Source organism: Coffea eugenioides, chromosome 8, assembly GCF_003713205.1.
Source record: "Coffea eugenioides isolate CCC68of chromosome 8, Ceug_1.0, whole genome shotgun sequence".
Taxonomy (NCBI): domain Eukaryota; kingdom Viridiplantae; phylum Streptophyta; class Magnoliopsida; order Gentianales; family Rubiaceae; genus Coffea; species Coffea eugenioides.
Genome location: NC_040042.1, coordinates 212,587 through 237,723, shown reverse-complemented (window position 1 = coordinate 237,723; position 25,137 = coordinate 212,587). Strand labels below are relative to the sequence as shown.

Sequence of the window (25,137 nt, the reverse complement as noted above, 5' to 3'; positions counted from 1 at the left end):
GACTCTCAAGTGCCTTAAAAAGCACTATATATATTTGGAAGCAACAAGAAAATTGAAGTGCTGCTTACCCAATCTTTTCCAACTAGATCTTTTCTGGGGAAGAACTGGTTAATGATAGATGAAAGGTGCTGTTTCTGGGTCATCAAATATTCTGTTTTATGTTTGATCTTTATCCTGGGCTATATGGTTGAAATATCAGATTGTTCAGCAGCTCATAGGCGGTCATCGTCATCATCCTGCTGCTGCTCCGTGGAAATCGGGGCATTTTTGCTCAGTTGCTTCCTCCTGAGGAAAGATCTCAGCCTTGAGAAGGCAAATCTCAAGGAGCAACAACTGGAGAGGTTTGGTAGCATTTCCATTGGGGAATCCTTCTAATATGAGCAAATGTTTAATTTCTGCCAGAAGAATCTGGGCAGCCTCATGGTCTCTTGTTATTTTTCCTCAGTATCAGTATTAATGTTGATGAGAAAGATTACAATTGAAAAGTCAGATTTTTGAAAAGATTGTTTCTGAGATCACCGTTGAGGAGATATCAGAGAGAGTAATACACAAGATGACTGTCACGGGAATTTGAGATTCTAGTCAAGAACCTCTGAATAATAGAATCCTCGATCTCATGTTTCAAATTCAGAAGGCCAGCCCCGCAGAGAATTGTTTAGGCCAATACTGGGTCCATGCTGTTGGCCAAGACAGCCAAGACTGATCTGAAACGTGGAAAGATTGGAAACTATTTCAGGCCCTGATCTTGAATAGGCTAACTTGAACGAGTGATTGCTAACTTGAACGAGTCTCCTCCAAGTAAATTGAGTTAGAACATGACCCCTTTCTGCCCGCCGGGCTTGAAAACATTTTCCTGATTATATCGGCTCCAAGAGATATATTTGCAGTATAATGATTTTATCTTGTTGGTCATTTGTTTAGCTGTAATAATTTGGATTCTTTCTTTAGCCAATCGACTAACATCTTCCATATATTGCCACTAGTTGGTCAAGAATCAGCCACAACCAAAAACTAATAGAGCTCCATTACGTGCAAGATTGATCACCCTAACCTTGCAGACCCCTTTTCCCGAAGTTGAAATTAGAGCCACAGGAAATGAAAATTTACAATTTGGCAGGCTGATGATGTTTTTGGGTTGACTTGTACAATATGTCGAATAAAAATCAGGGGACCGCCTGCATAGGATCTGCATATCTTACAAAAGAGACAGTTTCATTTCCATGTGTATTATACGGTCAGTAATATACAGCCGGAGTAACCAAAAGGTTGGCGACATAGTCTTACAACAATACTTTAGGCTCTCAGAAGAGAAAAGAAAATACAAAAACTTGCCGCAGCTTTCTTTGTGGAGTATAAACGTCTGTACCTTTAACGTTAATTTTATACAGCTCTGTCTGCATTGGCCCAGACCTTTGATCATTTTGACAGCTTAGGAACCCCAGTTTGGAATGTTAGCTGTGGCTTCATTCACCATTTTCACCAGAGTAACCTGCCAAATCATGAGCAATTGTAGATGACAACATAATCATTCAACTCATGAAGGTAAAGGCTGTTTACTTGTAATCCAAGACCCACTTTAGAGGCTCAGTCTTGGATATTGGAAAAAGTTGCAGCACGATCAATAAATATTACTGGTCTAGATAACTATAACAGTCAACAACATGATGCTCCAACCCAATTGTTTAGGTATCCAAGGATTTGAATTGCCATAATGGTCTGACATTGTCTGCCTAGTAAAATGTCACTTCTCAAGATCTAGTAACTTTGTCTGCTTTAAGAAAAGGATCCTTGGCAGATGTTTATCTATGACAAACCCCACCAAAAAGAATAAATGACAAGGAACAAATTGTTAAGAAGTTTAATGGTTTCTGAGTGTGGTTTTGCAGTTTGCAGTCAGAAGTTTTCAAGGTGTTGCAGAACTATAGAAATTGCTATGAATGGTCTACTGGATTTTAAATGATCTAAGAGGGAAAGCTTCCTAGGAAGCATGTCCCAAGTATTTGACATATCATGAAGGTATTATTCACTACTATACCTACTGTAGTTAAGTATTTAGTTGGTTTTCGTCAGTGTTATTTACCTAAAAGGACAACCTTTTTTGCTTTCAGTATTGTGCCTGGTGCAGTCGCCTTTCCCCTCTAAGCATGTTCTTTCATGCTTAGTTTAAATAAGAGGTATTAGAACGAAAAGGTAGGTCAGACTTTTCACACAAAAGTACTGTGACCACACGACAAGATTGAGCATTCACAGAGATGAAAAACATACCACACTATCTGGCACACCAGGTGGAGGGAGTGGAAGGTTTCTTGGAGGCCATTTGTTATCATAAGATCTTTTGTCAAATCTCCACTCTCCTATCTTACCATATGTCAACTTACCCTGCAATTCAAAATAAGCAATGCCAATATAAGAACCTGAAGACGCCAAAATATGAAGAAGAACAAAATAGTTCTGCTTCAGTCAACTGAGAAAATGACCTTTATAGACTATTGATCACCAAAAATGTACAGAAATCTTTTAATTTCAAGTTACCTTTAGATCATAGTCACATCCATATGTATAATGGATGATGTATGCCTTGCCTATTTCTGTGTCCCATGGAGGCTGTCAAGAGTTACAACCAAAGAAATGATTCAATACATGACTTATTGCAAAACTTCTAATTCATGGTGTGTCTGGTATACACATCAGGTGTTAGATGCTGCTCTTTGATGATCAATACAGGCAAGTCCAAATCCATTTAAAACACCAAAAGTGATAATCAGGAATCACCTTAACAGGTTTCTCCTGGATACAGCAATTGATATGTACAAAAGCATAGTCATTAGAAAAGAAAAAATAGAAAAACTCTTCTTAAAACCCTTTCCAAGGTGAAATTTTTTTTTTTTTTTAAGTGTCATAAAGCAATTCCAGCATCTTAGGCTGTTTCAATTGTGGCAATGTGTGCTTGTGTTCGAAATTTGGTATGGTTCAGCAGACAAAGCCTGGAAAGAGAAAGGGAAATACAAAAATGATTTGCCTAAAAGTTGACCCAAAGTTTTCAAAAACGAATAAGTAGAGTAGGATACTCAAAAAAGGAATTCTTCATATATGAAAAGATGTTATCAGACACAAGAAGTTAAGGTAAAAGCAGAAGTCCTGGAATAGGAAAACAAAGCATCAAATTGCAGATAATAATTCTGAACTTAAAGAATTCAGGGTCTTAAATGCTAGAATTCGAACCCATTCTCTACATCTAATATTATGTAGGGAATTGGATGCAAATTTCCCTGACCAAGAAAATGCTGCAACAAGTACTTTTCTCCTATGTTCCCAGAACAAGTAATTGACTGTGAATGATGAGGATCTAGTGACGTAACCAGCAAAAGAGAAGATAAGAACGTCCTTCAGAAGCTCGTAGCCACATCATCATTTGCTAAAAAGGAGTATGCTTTACGTACTCAACCTCTCAAAACATAAGAAATACATGGGGTGCCAACTAAAAAATACCAACCTGAATCATAAATTCCTTGTACAAAATGTTATGGACGTCATGTAATGCAGAGGAAACAGCATAGGCATACCTGCATACACATAAAAAAGCTAAAGCAAAAGAAAAGTTTGAAATGGAATCAGTACAGTCTACGTGGCTTACATCTCAAGAACCCAACCAAAAGCTTTATCTGTTTCAGGATCCTTCTTCATTGCTAGGGAAACGTTCATCCAAGTTGGAGCTATCTTTTTTAGAGCTTCCTAGAATTATTTGTTCAACATTAGAAGCATACACATTAGATTACAGGGGGAAATTTTTTGAATGAGTAAGAGAAAAGGTACCCACCTTCCCAACTATGACGGGGGAATTTCCAATTGGATCAATGTTAGTAATTGGTCCTTTTTCATCAGGAAAGAATTTTCGAAGTAGAGACTCGTATTTCTTAGGTTCAATATAGAAAAAAGGGAATGCCGCTCCCAGGCCATCTCTGGATAAGTTTGGAATTGGTTTGACAATGATATGATCTGGCTCTGCCATCAATATATAGCTGCATAAGAAGGTAAATTCGCACATAAAAAAAATGGAACTTCTTGAATTGCAGAAAAAAATGTACAGCAATCTAAATTCATTAATATGAAAGGAAACCATATCTAATCCCATACTCTTCCTTAATGTCAGCTTGCTGAAGCCACTGCACAAATGCCCAAGGTCTGTTGAGGACTATATACCCCTGTAATTGCACAATGAAATGACACGTTAGGGGGAAGAACCTCCTAAAACCTCCATAGCTCCAGCTAAAAGTCTGAACTACGCATTTAAATCATAAATTGGCTAGGAAATCTGGAAAAACTTCAACAAAATTTTTTTTAATTATTTTTAAGGATTAGATGACCGCATGCATAATTAAGACATTGATACAAGTAAAGCCAAAAGAAAGGAAAAATCACCTTGAGCTCTTGGGGATCTAATTAATCACAGAGATATGGGTTGTGGATATGAGAAATCAACGGAACAATGTAACAGCTACAAGAGGACTTATTTTTCCTAAGGGGCCACGACAGGTCAGCTGTTGGAAGGGCTTAGAATTGAAGCCAAGAAATGCTTGTGAATTGAGTTAAATAGGAGGTAGAGATTGCTTGGAATGTCAACTGAAAAGATCACCTGGATCTTAATTCTAGCATTTAAAGATGATCCCAGGTCCATATTAAGAGATAATATCTTGCTATTAACTTTCTGATATAAGCCTGAGCTAAAATCAAGAATTTTCCACAGGATCCATTCCCTTATCCAATATTTATTTTCTGACACTAGGAAAGACCAGAACTTTCTACAAATCAATTCTCTCCTTGTAGGATATCCCTGGTTTTAAAACAATTCTAATCAGAACTCCAAACACAAATTTACTTCCGCGACACTCCAGCTGCCAATTAGAGTCATAAACACAAACCTTAAACTCTAATAAGACGAAGCCAAAGGAAAACAGCCCACCCAAAAAAAAAAAAAAATTTTTCAGCAAGATACGTATAAGAAGTAAGAATTACTACTAGAAACCACCAAAAGACGAGTCAAAAAGAATTGCAAAAAGAAAATTAAAGAAAATGCAGAAAGAAGAACCTGATCCATTCCGGAAGGGAGTGGCTGAGCAACAAAAGTAGGAATCTCATCCATGAAGGGGTCGGATTTGCCGGAGTGCAAGATTCTGGTAAAGCCGCCCATCTCAGAGCCGGGTTGATCCCTGAATTTCTTGAACCAGTAGTACATAATCCTGCACTGCCAGGTGTTGTAGACGGAGTCAGAAGATGTAACAGCGGTGTGGAAGAGCCTCTTCTTCTTCTTGTTGTTGTTGTTAGCTGATAAATATTTGTCGTGAGGCATCTTGATGATAGGGTCCACCGAGATGATTTTGGTGCTGCTGATGAGCCCATTTTTTCTTGATACAGAAGAAGAAGAAGAAGAAGATTGACTATGAGAAGGGTCAGGGAATTGCTGGTTGAGAGATGCATTGGCCGAAATGAGGATGTTGTAGGTGATGAGTGCAGCTGATAAAGTGACGACTAGTGTGAAGAACAAATTCCCACACCCCATTTCTGCTAATACCTGCTCTGCTCTAGTTATTGTGGGCTTTTTCTTCTTCTTCTTCTTGTTTTCGGGGATTAATAAATACCGTACTGCTCACTGGTACGTGGAACTCTGGGAGGAAGATGTCAAATGGTGGGTGGAGACTAACTGGAACTGGCTGCTCCACTCCTCCTCCTCAATACAGAGTTAGTTAGGAGTAATATAATAGAAAAATGAATGTCCGGGGGACAAGACTGGACTGGCCTGGCATCAGCCTGGAAAATAAAAAATGTTTCATATTTGACTTTCTTTTTCAGTGTTTCTTTTTTTTTTTTTTTGGGAAGTATTTTTGTAGGTCTCCTGCTTAACCGGTACCAGCTAGTAGCAGTGCCACTAGTAGTAGTGGCGGCGGCCGGACGTCTGGGTCACGGCTGGTGGGTTCCTTCCTACCTACTCAACATTTTTTTTTTCTGTGGGGGACTACTGCCTATATGCAGAGAAAGAGTTAGTAAATTATTGTTGAAGCTTAGACCCTCACTGTCACAGGGACGGGAGTTTGAGTTTTCCTAAATTAAGCTTTGGTCCGCTCATTTTGCTTTAATCTTTCTTTCATGTCATCTAAAGTTTCTGGCTTTTGCTGATTTGTTTCCTCTTTTTTTTTCTTTTTTTTTTTCTACTCAAGGGTATCCGGGCTTCAGATATGCCGGACCCGACTAATCCTCTTGAGGTCTTAGAAGAGAGGTCCCATCCCCTCGAACTGGTAACCACCGGGACTCGATCCCTGGTGGGAGAAAATAGACAACGAGACCTTAGGAGGCTTCCCGTGATCAACCGAGCTGTCCAGGAGGGGCTGATTTGTTTCCTCAGATGACACTTTTATGTGTACTAGTATATGGTATTTTTTGCCACATGACATGATGCACAAGCTCTGGCTTATTTTTTGGTTTGTCTCTCGTAGAGATTTTAAGGGTGTACGATTACTGGACTAAAATCAGGTACCTTTTTTTTTTTTGGGCTATTTAAGGTTTGTAGTAATTGCATCCTTTTGGACTGTGTAATACTGGACTAAAATCATCATACAGAGCTGCTACAAGCAACTACTTCAGCAAATCCATTCTAGAAGTGCATCAAATAGCAAGCTGCATACTCTAGTCAGGTGATATTCTTAGCTTGAAAGCTCTGTTTCACATGTGCTCCTTTTGTGTTATAACTAAAATATTAATCATGTTAGTAATAGAATTGATGACTATGCTTTAGTCATTTTACATGATGAGGAATGGATCAATCCTCTGTGCTGTTAAGCACTTTTTGTATAGAAAGGAGGGGCTTTTGCTCCAATTGTAAAGTTTAGTTGATGATCAATATATAACTAACATCGTTTTGAAAAAAAAAAAAAAAAAGTACTCATCAGTAAAAAACAAAAATGCTAACTTATGCATCAATCATCCAAAACATATTCACCATCACCTTTTTCTTTACTATGTTCGCAAGCGTATCATGTATGGTACAACTCATGGCTGCATTCTCCAACTAATATCCAAAACCAGAAAGTAATGATTGTCTAATACAGGTTGGGCTGGAGAAGGCCGTAGTAATTGATTATTTTGTAATCCCTTCCCCTCATCTTTTGTCTTCACCACGGGACGTGCAGTCGGTAGTTGGCCAGTTAAATCAACACCCTCCACCTCCGAAAGGAACAGAAATATGATAATCCAAAACAAAACAACTTATAAAAGAGAGAAAGCATCCATCAAAATTTTGAGAGATTGTCCTCTTCGGACCATTCCATGTTCATCAGCTTGTCCGTGGGGAAAAACCTAAGCCTCAACTACAGCAAGTTTGCCATATGTGACTGGCAGTCCTGAGCCTCAACTGCAGCAAGTCTCTACTACACACAACTTGCCCCTGGTGTAGAAGTACTAGCACTAGTAGTAGTTTGGCCAGACACACACACACACACACGTAGTATAAAGCTCTATTTGATGAGTACAACATACTGGACAGAAAGAGAGAGATGTATTAAAGCAGAAAGGATTAAATGGTATAAATGCGCTGCTTGGCAAGAGACGTTGGGCATGACAAGCACTTCTCAGGCCTCAGGTGGTATTCTCTGCGAGGTGGGTTCCAAAAACTTGCTTGATGATTCATTTCCAGCAATATTTGCGTCCTCATTCTCAAGGCTCAGCAGACACCCCGCAGGCGAGGGCGTCTCAACTGGTTACTTGGCTTCTGTCGTTCTCTACTCCAACAGAAATCCATGGACCAAAAACCACTTAAAGAAGGGATCATCATCTCTCAATCAACTCCTTAATGCGGGGGAACCGATCAACCCATCGCAAGTAACATGCATGAACTATCTGATAAAGATCAGATTCCTCATCGGACATCATGCCCTTGCCACACATAGCCAAACTTCTCTTCATCAGCTGCGAAAGACTAACTAGGTCATCGTTGCTGAAGTCGGGATGACGTATGAGAGTCTCCTCAGATATTGAATCAAGTATAAGTGCACAAATGCTTGAAGCCATCATAAGACTGTCGGGGTCCCCTCTATCCTCCGTCCAATGTGACAATGCACTCAAAAGTTTGATAAAACTAGCTCCACTGGAGGTAAACGCGATTTGTTCCCTCTTCATAAGAAAATTCAAAATCGTATCACATGCCAAGGATACAGAACCAACATCCTCAACGGTAGAACTGTTTGGGGCAATCAACCTAATAAGGTACTCAACAACAGCTCTATATGCCCCAGATGAAGCTAAAAGTTTACATCCATCAGTCCTCATTGTTATTTGACAAAGCATAGGAATCAAAAAGCAGATTGAGTAAAAGGGGCTAGCCTCATCTTCTCCTTGAATAGAAAGCATATAGCCAAGGAGCGCCTTAACCTTTTCTCCGCATGCATGAGGTGTTTCAGCAAGATAGCTCCCAATCAGCCGTACTGAGGCTAGCAGATCGTCTCCTTTGTTCTCTCCATGATCCTTGACATCTTCTAGGTAGTCAAGAACAACACTGATTGTCTCATTAAGTCCAGAGATGATCATTGTCAAAGTGCTATCACTTATTGTGGCATCCGGATGTAAGTCCTCATCTCCACCAAATTTTGAAACTAGCTTTATCACTTTCTCAACCAAAGAGTAGCAAATGGCAAGATTTCTTTGTTTCATGTGAATGACCTCAGCATTCAGTGAATGACTTTTGGAGGCTTCATCTCTCAAACGAGCCAGCTCATTAAGGAGAACAGCAATTTCAACCCTGGAAGTCCCCAAAACAAGTAGCATACACCTGAAAAAGAATAAAAGACAGTAAATATGCCAACTTCGTGGCAAAGAAGGATGTTAAGGAAATAAAGTAATCGTACAGTAGATCATTGACACAAACTTTTGCTTACCTGTCGACAGGAATAGGATCTTGTACATCAGGTAATTTCACAGACCCGATAAGCCATTCCTCGCCCACAATCGAAATGGTGCACTCAGCCAAGATCAGGGCCTGAAGCTTTTCAGCTGGGGCTGCAGATTTAACAGGAAAAAGATGAGCTTCAATCACTAACGTCATCAACTAGCTAGGATGAACCGTAGTGAATTCTTCCAATCTAACATGTATAAATGTCTAAATATTCACAGCAATGGAACATACCAACTCGATTATTCAAGACAGCCACAATACCCATACGCATGTCAGTTGACCAGGTACTATTTGCCATAGAATTCAGAGCTCCACGCACAGGTGCCTGTGACAAGCAAAAGGATGTATTAGACAGATTGTAAGCAACATATGACAAAAAAGACTCCATCCAAGTGCATCAGATACATTTGAAAAAAATTTCAGGATTCAAGGTAGGAAGTGTTTCGGACAAGCACTCCAACAACATAAATTATCTCAAGAGTTCTGGCTTTCCTACAGTTGATTGGCTAAAATTTAGAGACATTCAAGAATAGTCCTCCTTCCAAGTTATAAAATGATTAGCACAGAAAAATAAGATTGCCTCACTGGAAAAGTTATGATCCTGGTAATAACAAGATTCCTGTGCCATCGTAGGCAAAGTTATCCATGTAAACCATGTAAATATTGCAGAAGGAATCTTCTCAGGTTTCAACAAGAAGGCAACTGTTAATCTTCCAATTTACATCTAGAAAATGCCATTGACCTATGTAAATGTTTGTAACAATAACTAAGAACTAACTAAAAGTGAACTAGATATCATATTGGTTTCATTAATTTTGATACCTAACTAAATCATTATGTCAGTATGAAACCATAACATTCTAATTGAATTGAAAGAGTGCAGGGAAATCAGGTGGCATACTGAACATTGAGAGGAGAGGATTGCAGATAAGAGGTGAAGTGCTTCAAACTTTAGAGCAGTTTGTAGCAAAGCAAATAGTCGTGCTAGTCCAACCACCTGCAAGATAATTAGAAGTAATCAACAATCTGCTGCCAACATAGCAATAAAAGATCAAGGCGCTAATGATGAAAGAGAAATTAGGCAAGAGTTAAGTGCAGTAGTGAAGTCAACATCTTATAAACATGCATATGCCTACCAATATTGCCAGCTCTGATGGATGTTCAATGAAAACTTTCTCAGCAGGTAACCTGCTTATTATGAGCTGAACAAGTCTCATGGCAAGTTCAACAATGGGTGACCCTGCAGGAAATCAGTCAAGCTTCAGCCATCCGAGTTGGTGGAACAAACAGCTGAAATTTACAAGATTATGATCTTCTAACTATATGGTTGACCAACTACAACATATGATTGTTAAAGTTGCAGTAACATCTAATAAGCACACTCTATGAAATGAGAATGGTCCTACGCATGATCTGGATAGCCTATCATTCAATGTGATCAATAGTTCAACAGAAGATAGATCACTTACCATCTGGCAGAGTGGATAGTTGAGAAGCAAGCAGCTGCATGCCTCCAGAATCATATAAGGCCCTTACACCGTCTTCATGTGTGTTTGCCACCAGATATACAAACTCATAGCAATCCTCAATTACAGATGAGGCTGAACTGCAAATGGAAATACACATTCTTTAGATTACAATTTATCATATGACACAGATGAAGATCTCCTTCCAGTCCTACAGAGAATTAAAAACAGAAAATGCCAGGAAGCATTCAGAGCAACACAAATGCAATTCAGGAAAAAAGGTCAAAGAACAAAATCAACTGCTAGCATGTGCTTTCTTCATTAATTGCAATTCTAAAGATATTGAACTTATATGTCATCAAGCATCAAAGGATTCATCATAAAAGACAGCATGTAATTGCCATTGGAATGACTGGAAAAAGCTTCGAACTATCCTGCTTAGTTTGAAGAGCGGTTATATACAAGGAGAACTCTGGAGAGGTATTTAAAGAAACCTTTATGGTAAGCAGTTCTCAAAGGCTAAAAAACATTGCCAAGCTCTACTATAGCAGTCACAATCATTAATCTAGAAAATTAGACTTGAATATCTTCATATAAGAGAAAAGACATCCATGACATAGAAGGTACATTATATCATGTGCAGGTAAAAGGACAATCTTCTCATTACCAAATAAGCATGAACCAGAAGTAACAAAACTTTCAATCGATGGAATCAGCCAAAGAAAGAGAGTTTGACAGCATACCCGGTAGAAATAATCTCCTGAAAGAGAGGAATAAGGGAAAGCATGTCTTGAGAAGCAGCAATTTCAGGAACTCTGCAGAAGGCGGCAAGAACTGTTACAGATAGCTGCAAGTAGGCGTCTCGATTCTCAGCAGCACCACCACCTCCTCCTCCTACTTTACCCATACCTGATTATTCATATAAATTAGAACTGTACGAGTAATACAATTGAACACTAAACAAATGGAAAAGACAGAGAGAGAGGGGTTGGGATCAATTGAAAAGTAGCAATAGTAAATAGGCATACCAGTGCGTAAGAGACGGAGAAGGAATTTAGGGCCGACGGCGCGGTAGACTTGGAAGATGGTGGAGTGGTCTTGTTTGTTGCAGAATTTGGTGACAAGGAGCAGACCAGCTAGTCTCTGCTCGTCTCTCTCTCCTCTCAGAAGCTTTAAGCAGTCATCCAGTAACGGCGAATGCGAGTTCCCCGACGGTTGAGCTGCCGATTGAGCTGGGGGTCCACCACCGGAGGTTTCGACTTCCTGGCAACAAAAGAGGTATATTTAGCAGTATAAGAGAAATTAATGAAACACAAAATAGAACATTTAGAAATAAAAATTAAAGCAAAAAAAAAGGAAGAAGAAAATGAATATTAGAAAGGCATATCGGAGAAGAAGAAAGAAGAGACATGAAATTCACCATTTTTGGGGGGGGAGGACGGAGGATGGGTTGCGGCGGGAGGAACTTCCAGAAAGTTGGAGAAATAGCCACCACCTGCAGTACCACGCAGAGGGTACTACTGTGCCGTAGTACCGAGCATAGGAGTTTGCTACCAGAGGCAAGTAGTCTTAAGCCTTTGGCCCTTTTATACTTTTGCGGCTGTCCTGTCCTGAATGAATATATAGAGAAAAAATACTTACATATGGTATATTGTTTGGAATTGGAAACGATTACCCCTTTTTTTTTCCTTTTCTTGGGAGAAATTTACCACCAAAAAATCATTCAAAACACACCTCATATGTTGCAAAATAACTATTTTCGTCCCTCATTTTTAAAAGTGTAATTTTACATCTTTTATAAATTAACATTGATCAAATTTGATTCCTACCTAAGTTTCCAACCAACTTTTGACGAGAATCCAGCACATGTCCTACACTTGATCATGTTTTAGGGATAAATTTGTCAAATCAAATTTCACGTAATCCAATTCATAGTCTCTCACATTTCACAAAATTAATTTTCTTTTGTCACTCACATTTTCACAAAATTAATTTTTTCATCCCTCATTAAATCATGTGTACGAATAGCTTTTTTTTTTTAACTCATGTATATATCTATTTGATTTCACCTAAACAGTACGAATAACATGCATTATATCTCCATTTAATTTCACCTACAATGGTGAAATCAAATAAAAATATATTATATATTCTTATAGTGAAATTAAATCTACATATATATGAATTTTTAAAAACAAGAAAAAACTATTCATATATATGATCAATAAGGGTTGACAATCTTCATTTTATGAAATGTGAAGGACAAAAAGATTCGTGTTGTGAAATGTGAGGAATTATGAATCAGATTATGTGAAATGTGATTTGACAATTTTTCCTCTAAAAAATGACAACGGAAAACACACTTTGACCTAGATTAGTCCGACGAGCCGACTCAACGTTTAGAAACACAACTAATATAGATTAGATTTATGGGTGGTATGATTATTTTAGAGAAAGTAAATAAATATAAGGGAGAGTAAATAAGGATGCGTTTGATAAAATTAAAGTCTGAAAATTAAAACCTGAAGTATGAATCCATTAAGTTATTAAATTGTTAAATTATAAATCTGATACATTTTGAGTATATATCATATTAAGTGATAAGTGAATAGTTTATCACTTATTTTTGAAAGAAAATTTTGCTTACAAAATTCAATGCCATTTAATTAATCCAAATATTCAATTTTTCGTTATCAAACGCGTCTAAACTTATTAAAATTTGAATCCATTAAATCTAAATGCTGAATTAAGTTATCAAACAAGGCTTAAGATTAAATAGAAAAAATTTATAAATACAAGTGAGAGTAATAATTATTAATATGCATATATATATATATATTTAGGTGATTAGAAAAACTCTTACTTTTATTAATAATAAGTATTGGAATGATTAAACTTAGCGCCCATTCCTAACCAACACTGGCATAAATAGAACGGATAATTTCATAAATCTCCCTTTGAAGTTTATGATAATTCCTCCTCAATTTACATATCAAATTAGAGGACTTGTCAAAAATTAAAGAAAACGAAATAAAACTCACATTCTTTAATTTTCAAGCTTGTTTTTTCTTTTTTTCTTTTCTTGTTTTTTGCTCGTTGCTATAGTAATTCTAGCCTAATCTCTCTCCTTTTTTAAAAAAAAAATTTGTTAAAAACAAGTGCATGATTGTACTTTTCGAGTTCCAGTGGGTTCCCAAAAGTTCTCATTTCACTAGCAAAAGAAAGATAGGAAAAAAAAAGGGTTTTTTTTTTAATTAAAAAAAAAAAGAGAGAAGGCTCTAATCAGGGAGTTGGAGCATAGGGCGCACGAAAAGTTACAGAAGGCAACTAATGATCAAATGTCAAACCAAGTAAAGTGGGTAAGAGTTCACCAATGGCCGGCCAATCATTGGGTCGAAATGCCGCGCCGGGCTTCCCGGAAGTCCACCTGACCTTTTCTTACACCTAAAATCAAAACGGCCACAGCAAAACCTGAAAAAAGGAAAATGCAGTTTTCATTTGGGGAGACATGCATGGAGTATTCCCATGCATGTAACGAGAGACTGATTCATCTCCATCTCCATCTCCATCTCCATCTCACCCCTTCATTTCCCTCCCTCCTCCTCCTCCTCCTCCTCTTTTTTTGATCTTTGCACCAAACTGCTGAGCTAAATCTAATTCATCACCCCCACCTTCTTAATTAAGTTTCTCATCTCTAGATAAGAACATATATATGCACCACCGTAAATTTGTTGATTAATTTCCTCGATCCATCATTGATGATTTGATTTCATTAATTTTCCCCTTCCTTCCTGATCAGCATTTCCACTTTTAATCAATCAATCGTCACCACCATCACAAGGAACAAATACTAGCACGCAGTAGTCCGAATATATATACCATTATGGAGGAGGAGCACGAGACCTCTTCTCTGAGGGCCAGGCGCAAGAAGTCCTCCGTCACCCTGCGGTGTTGCTTCAATGGCCATCGTCGCGCCGACTCCTTGGATGCGCCCTCCTCTTCATCTGTGCTCCCAAGTCCCAGCAGCAGCCGAAGGATCTCTCCATCCGCATGGATCCGATCCAAAACCAATGAACTCCCCGACGTCAAGATCAAAGGAACGTACAGGAGTTTGATGTCTTGTATGCGTCGACACCGTCGCCATTCTTCCGCTGATTTCAGTTACGACCCCCTCAGCTACTCCCTCAATTTTGAGGACGATGATCATGAATCTTCTGAGGGGACCGGGGAGTTTCCCATGCGGAGCTTTGCCGCAAGACTACCATTATCACCGCCAAGGTCAGCAACCGGAGATGGAGATCAAATAAGGATGAAGCAGCAGCCGCAGATGATGATTAGGACGACTCCTCAGCCCACCATTACCGGGTCCCCCTCAACAACCAGGGCTGCAGCCGTTGCTGAGGTACTGAAGAGCCTGCAGCAGCTGGATGTGGAGACGCCTGCAGGAAGGACAAGGGGTACTCCTGAATTGTCCCCCCCAATTCATAATACAAGGAAGCAGCAGCACCTTGGAGAAGAAATTCGGAAATCAAGGAGCTCTGATCATGTAGGGGAGCTAATGAGGAGAAGCCTTGACTTACCACACCCACCACCAACGCCCGGGAAGGTGATCCTGACCTCCACTACTCCTACTAGCAGTGCTTCTACAACCACACCCACCTCACGCCAAGTTTTGGTTGAATTATTTTAAGGGGTCCGGAGGTTGGCTCCTAGCCGTTTCAATTTCATAACTTTGACGTGTTTCCAGGCAGCTCAAGATTCAGATCATTAACATCTTGCCAAGGCTCTGTATGCTGATATTTCAAATTTCGTTTTCACAAACAATAAATATTTGGATCATTGTGCATTACTTAATCAGCTATGCATGTTTCTCGATTTGGGTTCAGATTAAAGCACCATCTTGTTTCAATTTTGTCTGTAACATTTTCTTTCAACAGGTTTGTCTATTACATCATTGTGTTGATTGCATAGCTTCAAGTGCAATAATAGTCAACTTTGGAGTACAGCTTTTTATTGACACTATGAAACTCAAATGCTGAAGAGCACTAACATGATCTTGTACAACTGGCCAGTAGATTATTCAAATATACACCCACATCATATATACCTACACTGTACACAAATACAACAAAACAAAAAATGAGATGAAGCTAGCAGAGCACAGATAAGCCGTTCCATCAAATTCTGATCAAGCACTCCCAAAATGAACCTCGTATTTATCATTTGGGATGTAGTCTACCATTGCCTCTTCTTGCTTATATATCAAGGTTGAGATAAACCAACCCAGATAAAATTGTCGTTTCATCACCAAAGTTGATTCTTGTTTAACATTAGGATCAAGAAACGTATTTAGCTTCAAATCCCCCGGTATTCACATGTTACTTATAAAACATCCCTTACAGAACAGAACTATAGTACCAACATTTGATGCACCATTTGAAGAGGAGGCACAAATTGCCATCACTTGGAGCATATGACTATACTGATGTCTTTCTTTTTACGTGTAATGACCACTGCTGTTTCACCTGCAATACCTTTTCTTTTCAATCTAGGTGGAAGTTCTTTTAAATTTGAATTTGGAATAAATTTTACAACTCATAGATTACCTTTTCCTTTTGCTCTTCAAGGCTGTAGAAGGTGAAGGATTACTGTGCCAATTTCTCTTTCTCTGGTTGATGAACCAGTTATTTATCTGCTTTAATTGCAAACCCGTTTCCTGAACCAGTCTTCCCTTATCTTCTTCCTGCAAAATTTGGCAATAACATTTAAGTTCTGGATGGTACATCAGATTGAAGTTGAAAGGTTTATCTTATTATCATTAACTACAGTGGTGCTCATCAAGAATGGCTGAGCATATTAGGCAAGAGTTGGGCCCTTTAAGAAGGTTATATCACTATGGTACACCTGCATATGATCTCAGTAGAAGGGAAGCTACAGGGAAGATAAATTAGGCGAACCTCAACAGTAATAGTGCTTTACATACAAAAGTTTAATTCTTTGCAAACAGAATCATGCACTTGAAATTCTGAAACAAGATAGTGAATACAGCAGCAATAATTTGTCTTTTAAACTTACCGTGGGGTATGGCCACTTGGAATGCGATTGCCACCAATCTTTTAAAACAGAAGTGGTATCACCAGGGAGTTTTCCTGCTCTTCTCTTCCGCAAAATCTCCTCCCTAATGTCCACAATTTTTTCCTTATAACCCTGTTTTGGGGAAGCAAGAAAGGAAAAGTTTGAATATGCTAACCAAAAGTGGTAACATTTTATGCCACCCACAATGACACATCAATATAATTCACAATACTGTACAAAACACATCCCTTTCATTGGAAACCCATGCATTTGTGACTCCAATTCTTTAATAAAACTATTGGTGGTTGATATTCAGTAAACAACCTGTTTAAGTTCATGCTTCAGCTCCTGCCTCACCCTCTCCATCAACGACCTTTCACTCTCCGTGGGGATTAAAGGTCCAAAACCCATGCCATCAGGACCATCCAAACTTCCATCAAACAGGTTGCCATCACTATCCACCTGGTCATCTTCGTCATCTGACATTGTTGCACCTGTTCCTTCTCCTGGAGATACTCCTGTATAATCGTGTAAAAGAAGCATTAGCTTTAGCAATTTCAGGCTCCTGGAGAGATTGCAGTACATATTATGCACATGTGCAAGCCTATAATTAGCTAATCTCATGAAAGAATGTCAGACTAAAAAGTGAGTAAAAGGAGATCCCAGGTTGAAAAGACAAGTCAACAGTCACCCTCAAGAAACTCAAATTCAAGGAAAGTCTTTGGGAAGTATTGTTCAAAACCAAAATAATTAATAAATTTTACGCTGATTAGATACCAGTTATGGGGTCTTTCCAATGACAATGTTGTCGTCTTTTTTTTTGTGGTGTTAGCCTTGCATGCAAAAAGCTAATCATATCATACAGCAGTTAACTAGTTTAATTGTAAAAGCTAACCTCTATAATTGCAAAACAATGCCTAGAATTAATCACAGAAGTAATTTCAACAAAAGAAACTGTAATGGGGTAGCAAAAGATTTATGTAGTATCATTGAAAGATCCAGTGGGATTCTCGACTTAATCACCTACCATGGTACACGTCAAGAATTGTAGCATGATTAGCAGCAAATTCAGTCAGAATTCAAAGAAGTATTAATTTTGCCAATATTTTCTAGGCCAAGCAATTGTAAATCAATTGTAGGTTTGACCTCATTCTTCATTGATCCTCACCACAATAAAAATGCATTCGTACAGCATACATGCAGTCACTGTTGTCAACATTAAAATCCAAATAGGAAAAATAAATGAAGATTGAAGTAGGAAGCTAAAAAAACATTACAATCATAGAAGAAGTGGTTTAAGATGAAAAATCTAGAAAAGATCAATACTCCATCAGCAGTCCCATACGACAATGGTAAGGTTTTATATGATCGCCGTACAGCTGTGGAATTGGAAAAATCATTCAGGCTGCCCACAAGACAGGTCTCACATGAGACCAAATGTTTCGGCCAAGAGAGAATGACAAAATGTGAGAACATATGGTAAAAACAGTTTGAAGCATATCAAAGAGATTTTCCAGTAAAACTCATTAAAGGAAGGTTGTTACAACACTCACCTGTTAAACTTTGCAGCGACTGTTCGATCTCCCAGCAAGCCATAACTGCTTCCATTGCATGAATACGCACGTGTTGTTGCAGTTGTTCTTTGAAAGAACAAAGTAACAGGACATAGTGTGTCTACATGATAACAGGAAGAGAGAAAAGTTTAGTCATTCCAGAAGTTGTTTGGACTGAAAATTGTATCTGCTTACCACAACTCTGAAAAACAAAAGGGCATACCAAAACAAATTCTGGTTATCTTTTTCATCTTTAACAGTATTTAAGTTGCAAAGGAGTTAGCAGCCATGACAGTGGGATTAGCTATACATTGAAATACTAAAAAGAGGACTAAACAAGTTGATTCTGCACGAAGAATCTCTGTTCTATATTGTAGCCCAATTGCATTTGGTTGTCCAGAAATAACTCTTTCCATTTATCGCAAGTAGACATATGAGCTCTTATGAGCCAAGGAAGGGGCTCTCCCAAAGTTTAGCATCCAACTTCAACAGGATCTATGTTTCCAGTATCTCCATAATGCTGCACTCATCAGATGGGCAAAACTCCACAACATATCTCTTTTAGGATAGAAAAAGATAGACATCCCCAGCAACATTCAGTTCTATCAGAAACTATTTTGTGTTTAGCCTCTATTTTCTTAATGCCCTAAAAACACAAAGCTTATAGTCGATCAAATACTGAGATATCAGGATTTTAGATCACCAAGGTAAAAGTTGATCGCTATTTCGGTCATATCTTAGGGAAGAACCTGTCGTTTCCAACTTGCCATACTGACCATTGGCAAAACGTTTACTGCTGTGACCGAACTTGCAAGACAACGAAAGCTTCTCCAGTGGTGCCAAAGAACAAAGTACAGAAACTTAGACTATAATTGGGTGTAACCACTTTAAGTAGGTAACATTTATGATTCCCTCCGTCAAGCTTAGTATCTATGATCCACCACCCTCAAAAGAATCAAACATCATCTTCTAGAATGGTGGTGGGATAATTATTAAAATCAGATTGAGGTTGTAATCATCAATAAATCAGGTGATATCCGCTAATAACACCAATTTGCATATAAAAGGAAACTAAGGAGATCGGATAATGAGGTTGCGTTGGGTCATACCCAGGTAATCCACAACTTTGCATAGAAAAGGGATCTGTGCTTCCGAAAACCCCTTTCTGGTAAACATCATACAGATATCTATATGGACAGGAAGCAGCATGAGCAAGAACCAAGCGGTCATTCATATATTATGCCAGTGCGCAAAGCACAGACAAGACAACTATGACAAACACAGTTTTAAGCCGGTGTACATACACTGTCATGTACATGAAACTTGACCACAGGTCAAGAAAGAATAGCAAAGCTAAGTTTGCATGCCAGCTACCTGTGTGCCCGTATTAGTTAATTACAAGAAAAATCATCAATTTTGTAGTTTATCGACAAAATCAGAGGGCAAAAGGATTTTTTTTTATTATTATTATTAAAAGAAAAGGGACGGTCGTGTGGAACATAGAAGCAGTATCTGAATACCGTGTCAAAATTAATTCAAGTTGGAGAATTTCTTCATCAGAACCGAGCACTTAAAATGATGGATACACACTACAGAAAAGTATCGAGCAGCCACTTTGCATTAGCAAGGAAAAAATTTTCTTTCATGATGCGCCGAGGATGAAAAACACATTATTGCTGTTGTCTTCCGCTCTACTAGAGTCTGAATGTCAACTTTTTTTCCAAACAGGTGGCAACACACTGTACGCGTAAGTTAAAACACTAGAGAAGTATATGTATCGGTGATTAAACCAAGAAAGGAAACAACAAAATTATCGTTTTTGTTGTCATAGTTACCAAGAGGCGATCTTTTGAATTCCAGCACCAGCAGCGGTCAAACAAACAAAAATAACAAATTATTTTTTTAAAAATAAAAAAAGAGGAAAAAAATTCCAACAAAAAGGAAAAAATAAAAAATATGTGCAGATATGTACAATATACATGGGAGGAGGAGGAGGAGGTTAAAGAGGTTACCATGAATTGGTCAAGGTCCTTGTGATCTTCGGGTCCTAAATTTGCATGTCCAAGTCCTCCAAGGGCGGAATATTTGGTGACAACTTGCTGTGACTGAGCGAGCTGAGCATCAATTCTGGGCAACTGATCGACAGGGGTGGCAATACGCAAGCAGGCGATGTGGGCAGACAACAACTGTTGGTAGAGGGGATGTCCCAAAATCTGAGCTTTGTAGCCTGCATTCTGCCAATTGAGGGTGGTGGTGGTGTGGGTCAAGTCTGGGACGGGTGCGGTGTTGGTGGTGGTAGTTGAAGGAGTAGGGTTGGGGTTTGTGTGAGGAGTATGGAGGTGGGCGGGGGTGAGGATGGAGTCGGAATTGGAGTCGGAGTTGGAGTGCAAGTTGAGGAAATTGGAGTCATGTGGCGTGGGGGCGGAGGTGAAATGAGAGCTGTTGAGCCAGGTGGGAGGTGGGGGAGGGGGCTTTGTCTCCGGAGAGGATTGAGGCAAGTGCTGCTGCTGGTCTGAGAAATGGCGTAAATTAAGCATTTCTGGTGATAAATGATGGTCTGGAAAGGCCATCCCAGGTCCTCCTCCGGTCGCTACTTAGATTAGAGAAGAACTCTCGAAATACACTTTTGAACAATATATATATATATTACTATCACTGCTAATTCTTCAAACAATCCTACTCACTTTTTAATTGTAACTGTAACTGCAATCGTAGGAGCGGCAGAGCAATATGAGAGTTCATGTTCATGTGGCCACTGATTTCTGATTTCTGATGTTCATGTGGCCACTACTTATCCTCCTTGTCATCATTGCAGATATACTCCTAGCTACCCTATCATCTAATCTAATCTAGTCTAATCTAACCTAATCTAATCTAGTAGCAGTAGGAGTTAGGGGTAAAAGTGCTCTATCATTATGTATAGAGTAGTATATACTACTTATAATTAATTGGTACAATAGGCAAGTGTAATCTGTTTTCGTCTGTATCACTAGCACTAACAAACACTCTAGTTTGTGACTCGACTGGTTCTACTACTCCCAGTGGGGTAGTGAATTGAATGAATCTTCTTCTTCGCAACTCAAGGATATTAAAAAGTCATACTCCTACATCATACACGACCACAACTTCTTCAATAGCTGCCTAGCTAGGAGTGTGTAACTGTGTATTATTATAGTGCTACTAGTAGTTATAGTATATATGTGTGTGTGTGTGTGTGTGTGTGTGTGTGTGGCACTAGTGGAGGACTAGTTAGTAGTCGTAGTATTGTGAAGGAGGAGGAAATGAAGAGGTCGCCGGAGCTAGCAGAGAGTTGTTATACTAGCAGTAGTAAAATTGACCCCCGATTCTCTTTCTGTCAGAGAGTTCTTCCCCAGCCTGCCTCCCTGCTGCTGCTGCTTGCCAATACTACTCCCTAATATTGCAGAAAATGTTAGCAGCAGACGTACACGCCCAGAAACAGAGAGATGGAGAGAGAGAGGGGGAGCGAGGGAGAATTTTGATACAGAGGAAGAAGAAGAGAATGAGACAAAGAGATGATATTTCAAGCTTCCAAGTGTATACGCATCCTATGTGCGGAGAAAGAAAATCAAGATGACGTATACCCAAAGCTTCTGCCTTCTGAGGGTGTTCTACTCTTATGTCGTTGAATCCTCGGAAATAACTTTTTTTTTTTTTTTTGATATATAAGAAATGGTGACGACTCGTGAGGAGAAGACTCAGCACAGTCAAGACTGAACAGCGAGGGAGGGGAATGGGGATGTTGGGTTACTATGACTCTATGAGGGAGTAGGGACTCTCTCTCTCTCTCTCTCTCTGTATTTTGATTTTTGGTGGAAACAGCTTAGCAAATGAACCAAAATGAATGATCGAAAGGGGATTGGCCAAATTGGAAATTGGAGCGATACTTCCTCCAATTTTTGTAGGGATAATTTCATAAACCTCCCTTGAGATTTCTGAATATTTCACTAGTCTCTCTCTAAATTTTGAAATTTACATTAATATCTTTTGATATTAATTATCTTGTAATATTTAAATTAAATGAATGACTAAAAAGAGATGTTAGGAGAAAGTAGGTAATATGATTTTATCATTAGCCCTCATCTATTTATTTAATTAATTTAATATCAACTCACACATTAAGGAAAAGCACTGCATTTTATTGTTTATGATTTGAGATCAAATCACATATAGCATCAAAAAATAGTATATCATTTTATATTTTTCAGTTAATATAATATCCAAATTACTCTTTTCACTTACATACTTATTGTCAAACATAATCAATAACAAATAATCAAAAAATTTACAGCCAAAATTTTATAGAGAACAAACTTTAATATCATAAATATCTTTGTCAATACATTAAGGTTAGTTGTTGGGACTTTTATGGTATTAAAGTTCACCATTTGTAATATGTTGGTTATAATTTTTTATTATTATTTGTTGTGACCGTGTTTCATAATGGGTTTGTGACTGAAAAGAACAATTTAGGTTTTACATTAAGTAAAATCTATCCAATGATATACTATTTTTGATATCATATGTGATTTTATTTCTGATGATAAACATTAAATTCTAGTATTTTTCAAAATGTTTGGGCATGTATTAGATTAATTAAATAATTTAGTAGATAAGGAACAATGGCGGAACTCTTTTTTCTAATATCATTTTTTTAATTGTTGATTGAATCTAGATGTTACAAAATAATAAATCTCAAAAGAGATTAGTGTAATTTTTAAAATCTGGAGGAAAGCCAACAAAATAGTCAGAAATCTCAAGAGAAGCTTAAAAAATTATGTATATTCTTTCCAATCCAAGACAATCCATTTACTACTACTAGGTAGAAGTAATCGAGCTCAAATCTTTTTCTTCTTCTTCTTTAACACTTCATTTTCCATTCAAATCATTTTTTATTCTTTTTTTTTTTGTTGTTTCCAATACATGCTACTTTACTAATGTTGTCCTTTTCCTTTAATGAATTTGACTAATTTCTCCGTTCAAATATATTATTTCCCCTTTGTTTCGTATAGCACGCCTTATCATTTTGATCAACTTCCCAAACTCAGACGTGATCTAAGGTTGCGTATATCTTTTAGCTTTTCACTATCATGATCATTTGGCCCCCCACTTATTTCATAACCAAGCTGCCCTCTACAAATTGATTCTTCTGTCTACTTGGGTTCCATTGGAGTGTTATAGCAATTCTAATAACATTTGATGTAAATTCCTTTGGAGTAATCGTCAATTAGTTAAATAAGTTGATAAAATTCACAAACTTATTGTACCGTTCCATACCAATTACCAAACCAAATGAACCCTAGCATTCTAATACCTTACCAGAATTTTGACCAATTTCTAGATATTTGAAATAAGGATTAATCTTTTTTTATACTGATAATATATACACTATCAGCGCTGGATGAATGATAACTATGCAAAATTTAAATTTAAAATTTAATTTTTACACATATACAATGAATTCAACAATATAATAATATATGCACTGTCAGTGTATATAAGGTATACTCAATAAATATGATTTAGAATAATGACTATAATATTTTTTTATGATATAATTTATGTGAGATAAAAAGATAATTAAAAAATAAAAATATGTGTTAAAAATTATGTATTTGTGATATAAGCAAATAAGTTTTGACCATTATTTAGCTATTTATTTATGTTTTCAAAAAATTATCACATCAAAAAAGGCAAGCATCTTGTGTAGTAAGCAAAGTAGTAACGTGTTTCATCGGGATCAGTAAAATCTAGAAAGTCCTGGGTTTTAAAAATTAGCGACTGATGATGGTGAAGTCGGTTGACCATATTTGTCAAAACGAAACTGGATAACGTCGCCCCCTTCTCCGCCACTCGCGGAGGAGGACAGTGACGCACGCGCGCGCGCGCGCACACACGCGGAGAGCGGAGGGCAAGCGGAGGTAGAGCGCCGTAGAGGCAGACGCAGAGGCAGTAGTGTGAAGGTGAGTAGTAAAGATATTTAATACGGTGGCGGGACCACCTTGAAAGCACGCGGCAGCGACATAGCCAATGAAGTGGTAGCAAGTGGAGGAACGGCAGGGGATGGACGGAGGAAGGACCACCTAAGAATGTTGACTTTTGTGGTCCGCTCCGCCTGGTGCTGTTGCTGTTGCGGCACTGGCATTGGCGGGCAAAAGGCAAAAGCAAGCCAACACCAACAACAGGATATTAAATGCTTGCTATTAGTAATAATAATACGGCGTTGGGACCGACTAAGCCCGAAGGAGCATTTCTGGTGTTGGGGTGGGGACCGGGACACCCCCAGTTGCCTGTCCGGAGTCTGTCTGGATAGGGAACGAACGGGCGACTTTCAACTCAATCCAATAATCCTTCTTATAAACTACCATACCATGTAAAATACAATACTACCCTTGAGAATGCTAGTAGTAGTACACTACACCACACTACATACGTTGTACCAATTCACTCACTATAAATTGTGAGTATTTTTATTTTATATTTTGCCGACGAAAATGTTGCTAATTTTTTTTTTCTAATTTATTGTTGATAGGGCACAACCCTCAAATACCCATATAGTTATTTGCATCACAAATTACGCGACGCTCATTTAACTAATTTTGGATCATTTTGAGTATCTCATCTAAGTCAAAACTATAACCACCTACCAACTACAAACAAGGAGGAGAAATACTCAGAGCAAGGCTAATTAGCAAGGAGGGTTGGTCATAGTTTATTAAACTCGATTCAGAACTTAATTTAAAGAATTTGTTACTTAATTACTTTAATTAACAACTTAATTCAAACTTATGACTGATTCATCGAATTGACCGGTTCGACCACCGCGGAGGAGGCAGGTTTTAACGATTTATAATCCAACTGCCAATTAATGGTGTACGTACGTGGGCCTGAGGAGGGGAAAAAGAATAAACTCCAGGTATATATGAAAAACGGTACCCTCTCCTACCTATTATGGGTCTTTAAATAATCAAAATAATGTTGTTGTAAGTAAATGGTCCCCTCCTAACTGCTTTATTAATTTACACCTTCTCTGCCGTCGGCTGCTCCACGCCGACCCACCCACCCAAGCCCACCATTGCCACCAACG

General features: G+C 38.3%; 3 protein-coding genes across 3 annotated transcripts; all 3 read right to left on the bottom strand.

Annotated features, from left to right (window-relative positions):
- Positions 1 to 1,116: 1,116 nt before the first annotated feature.
- Positions 1,117 to 5,970, bottom strand: LOC113781034 (hydroxyproline O-arabinosyltransferase 1-like). Its single transcript, XM_027326863.1, has 8 exons — positions 5,087 to 5,970; positions 4,135 to 4,202; positions 3,818 to 4,019; positions 3,635 to 3,732; positions 3,494 to 3,563; positions 2,533 to 2,604; positions 2,266 to 2,379; positions 1,117 to 1,489 (listed from the first exon to the last, which is right to left on the bottom strand). Exons 1-8 carry the CDS (start codon positions 5,555 to 5,557, stop codon positions 1,430 to 1,432), a joined length of 1,155 nt encoding a protein of 384 aa, XP_027182664.1. The 5' UTR covers positions 5,558 to 5,970; the 3' UTR covers positions 1,117 to 1,429.
- A 1,287-nt stretch (positions 5,971 to 7,257) lies between these two features.
- Positions 7,258 to 11,941, bottom strand: LOC113779547 (neurochondrin). Its single transcript, XM_027325147.1, has 9 exons — positions 11,825 to 11,941; positions 11,433 to 11,667; positions 11,148 to 11,313; positions 10,408 to 10,544; positions 10,075 to 10,178; positions 9,840 to 9,935; positions 9,170 to 9,263; positions 8,922 to 9,042; positions 7,258 to 8,815 (listed from the first exon to the last, which is right to left on the bottom strand). The coding sequence occupies exons 1-9, from the start codon at positions 11,825 to 11,827 to the stop codon at positions 7,819 to 7,821; spliced, it is 1,953 nt and encodes a 650-aa protein (XP_027180948.1). The 5' UTR covers positions 11,828 to 11,941; the 3' UTR covers positions 7,258 to 7,818.
- A 3,441-nt stretch (positions 11,942 to 15,382) lies between these two features.
- LOC113779548 (homeobox protein knotted-1-like 2) lies at positions 15,383 to 21,798 on the bottom strand. Its single transcript, XM_027325148.1, has 6 exons — positions 20,045 to 21,798; positions 18,033 to 18,153; positions 16,804 to 16,997; positions 16,480 to 16,611; positions 16,011 to 16,147; positions 15,383 to 15,929 (listed from the first exon to the last, which is right to left on the bottom strand). Exons 1-6 carry the CDS (start codon positions 20,600 to 20,602, stop codon positions 15,926 to 15,928), a joined length of 1,146 nt encoding a protein of 381 aa, XP_027180949.1. The 5' UTR covers positions 20,603 to 21,798; the 3' UTR covers positions 15,383 to 15,925.
- Between the last annotated feature and the right edge of the window lie 3,339 nt (positions 21,799 to 25,137).

Coding starts and splice junctions, on each gene's coding strand:
- LOC113781034 (XM_027326863.1), bottom strand. CDS start 5,557: ATGGGGTGTGGGAATTTGTTCTTCACACTAGTCGTCACTTTATCAGCT. Junction 4,203..5,086: donor TCCCTTCCGGAATGGATCAG/GTTCTTCTTTCT, acceptor GTGCAATTACAG/GGGTATATAGTCCTCAACAG. Junction 2,605..3,493: donor ACAAGGAATTTATGATTCAG/GTTGGTATTTTT, acceptor AACTCTTGACAG/CCTCCATGGGACACAGAAAT.
- LOC113779547 (XM_027325147.1), bottom strand. Junction 11,314..11,432: donor TCTCCGTCTCTTACGCACTG/GTATGCCTATTT, acceptor ATGAATAATCAG/GTATGGGTAAAGTAGGAGGA. Junction 9,043..9,169: donor TGTCTTGAATAATCGAGTTG/GTATGTTCCATT, acceptor TTAAATCTGCAG/CCCCAGCTGAAAAGCTTCAG.
- LOC113779548 (XM_027325148.1), bottom strand. CDS start 20,602: ATGGCCTTTCCAGACCATCATTTATCACCAGAAATGCTTAATTTACGC. Junction 16,612..16,803: donor TGAAGCATGAACTTAAACAG/GTTGTTTACTGA, acceptor TCCCCAAAACAG/GGTTATAAGGAAAAAATTGT. Junction 16,148..16,479: donor CCAAGTGGCCATACCCCACG/GTAAGTTTAAAA, acceptor CAAATTTTGCAG/GAAGAAGATAAGGGAAGACT.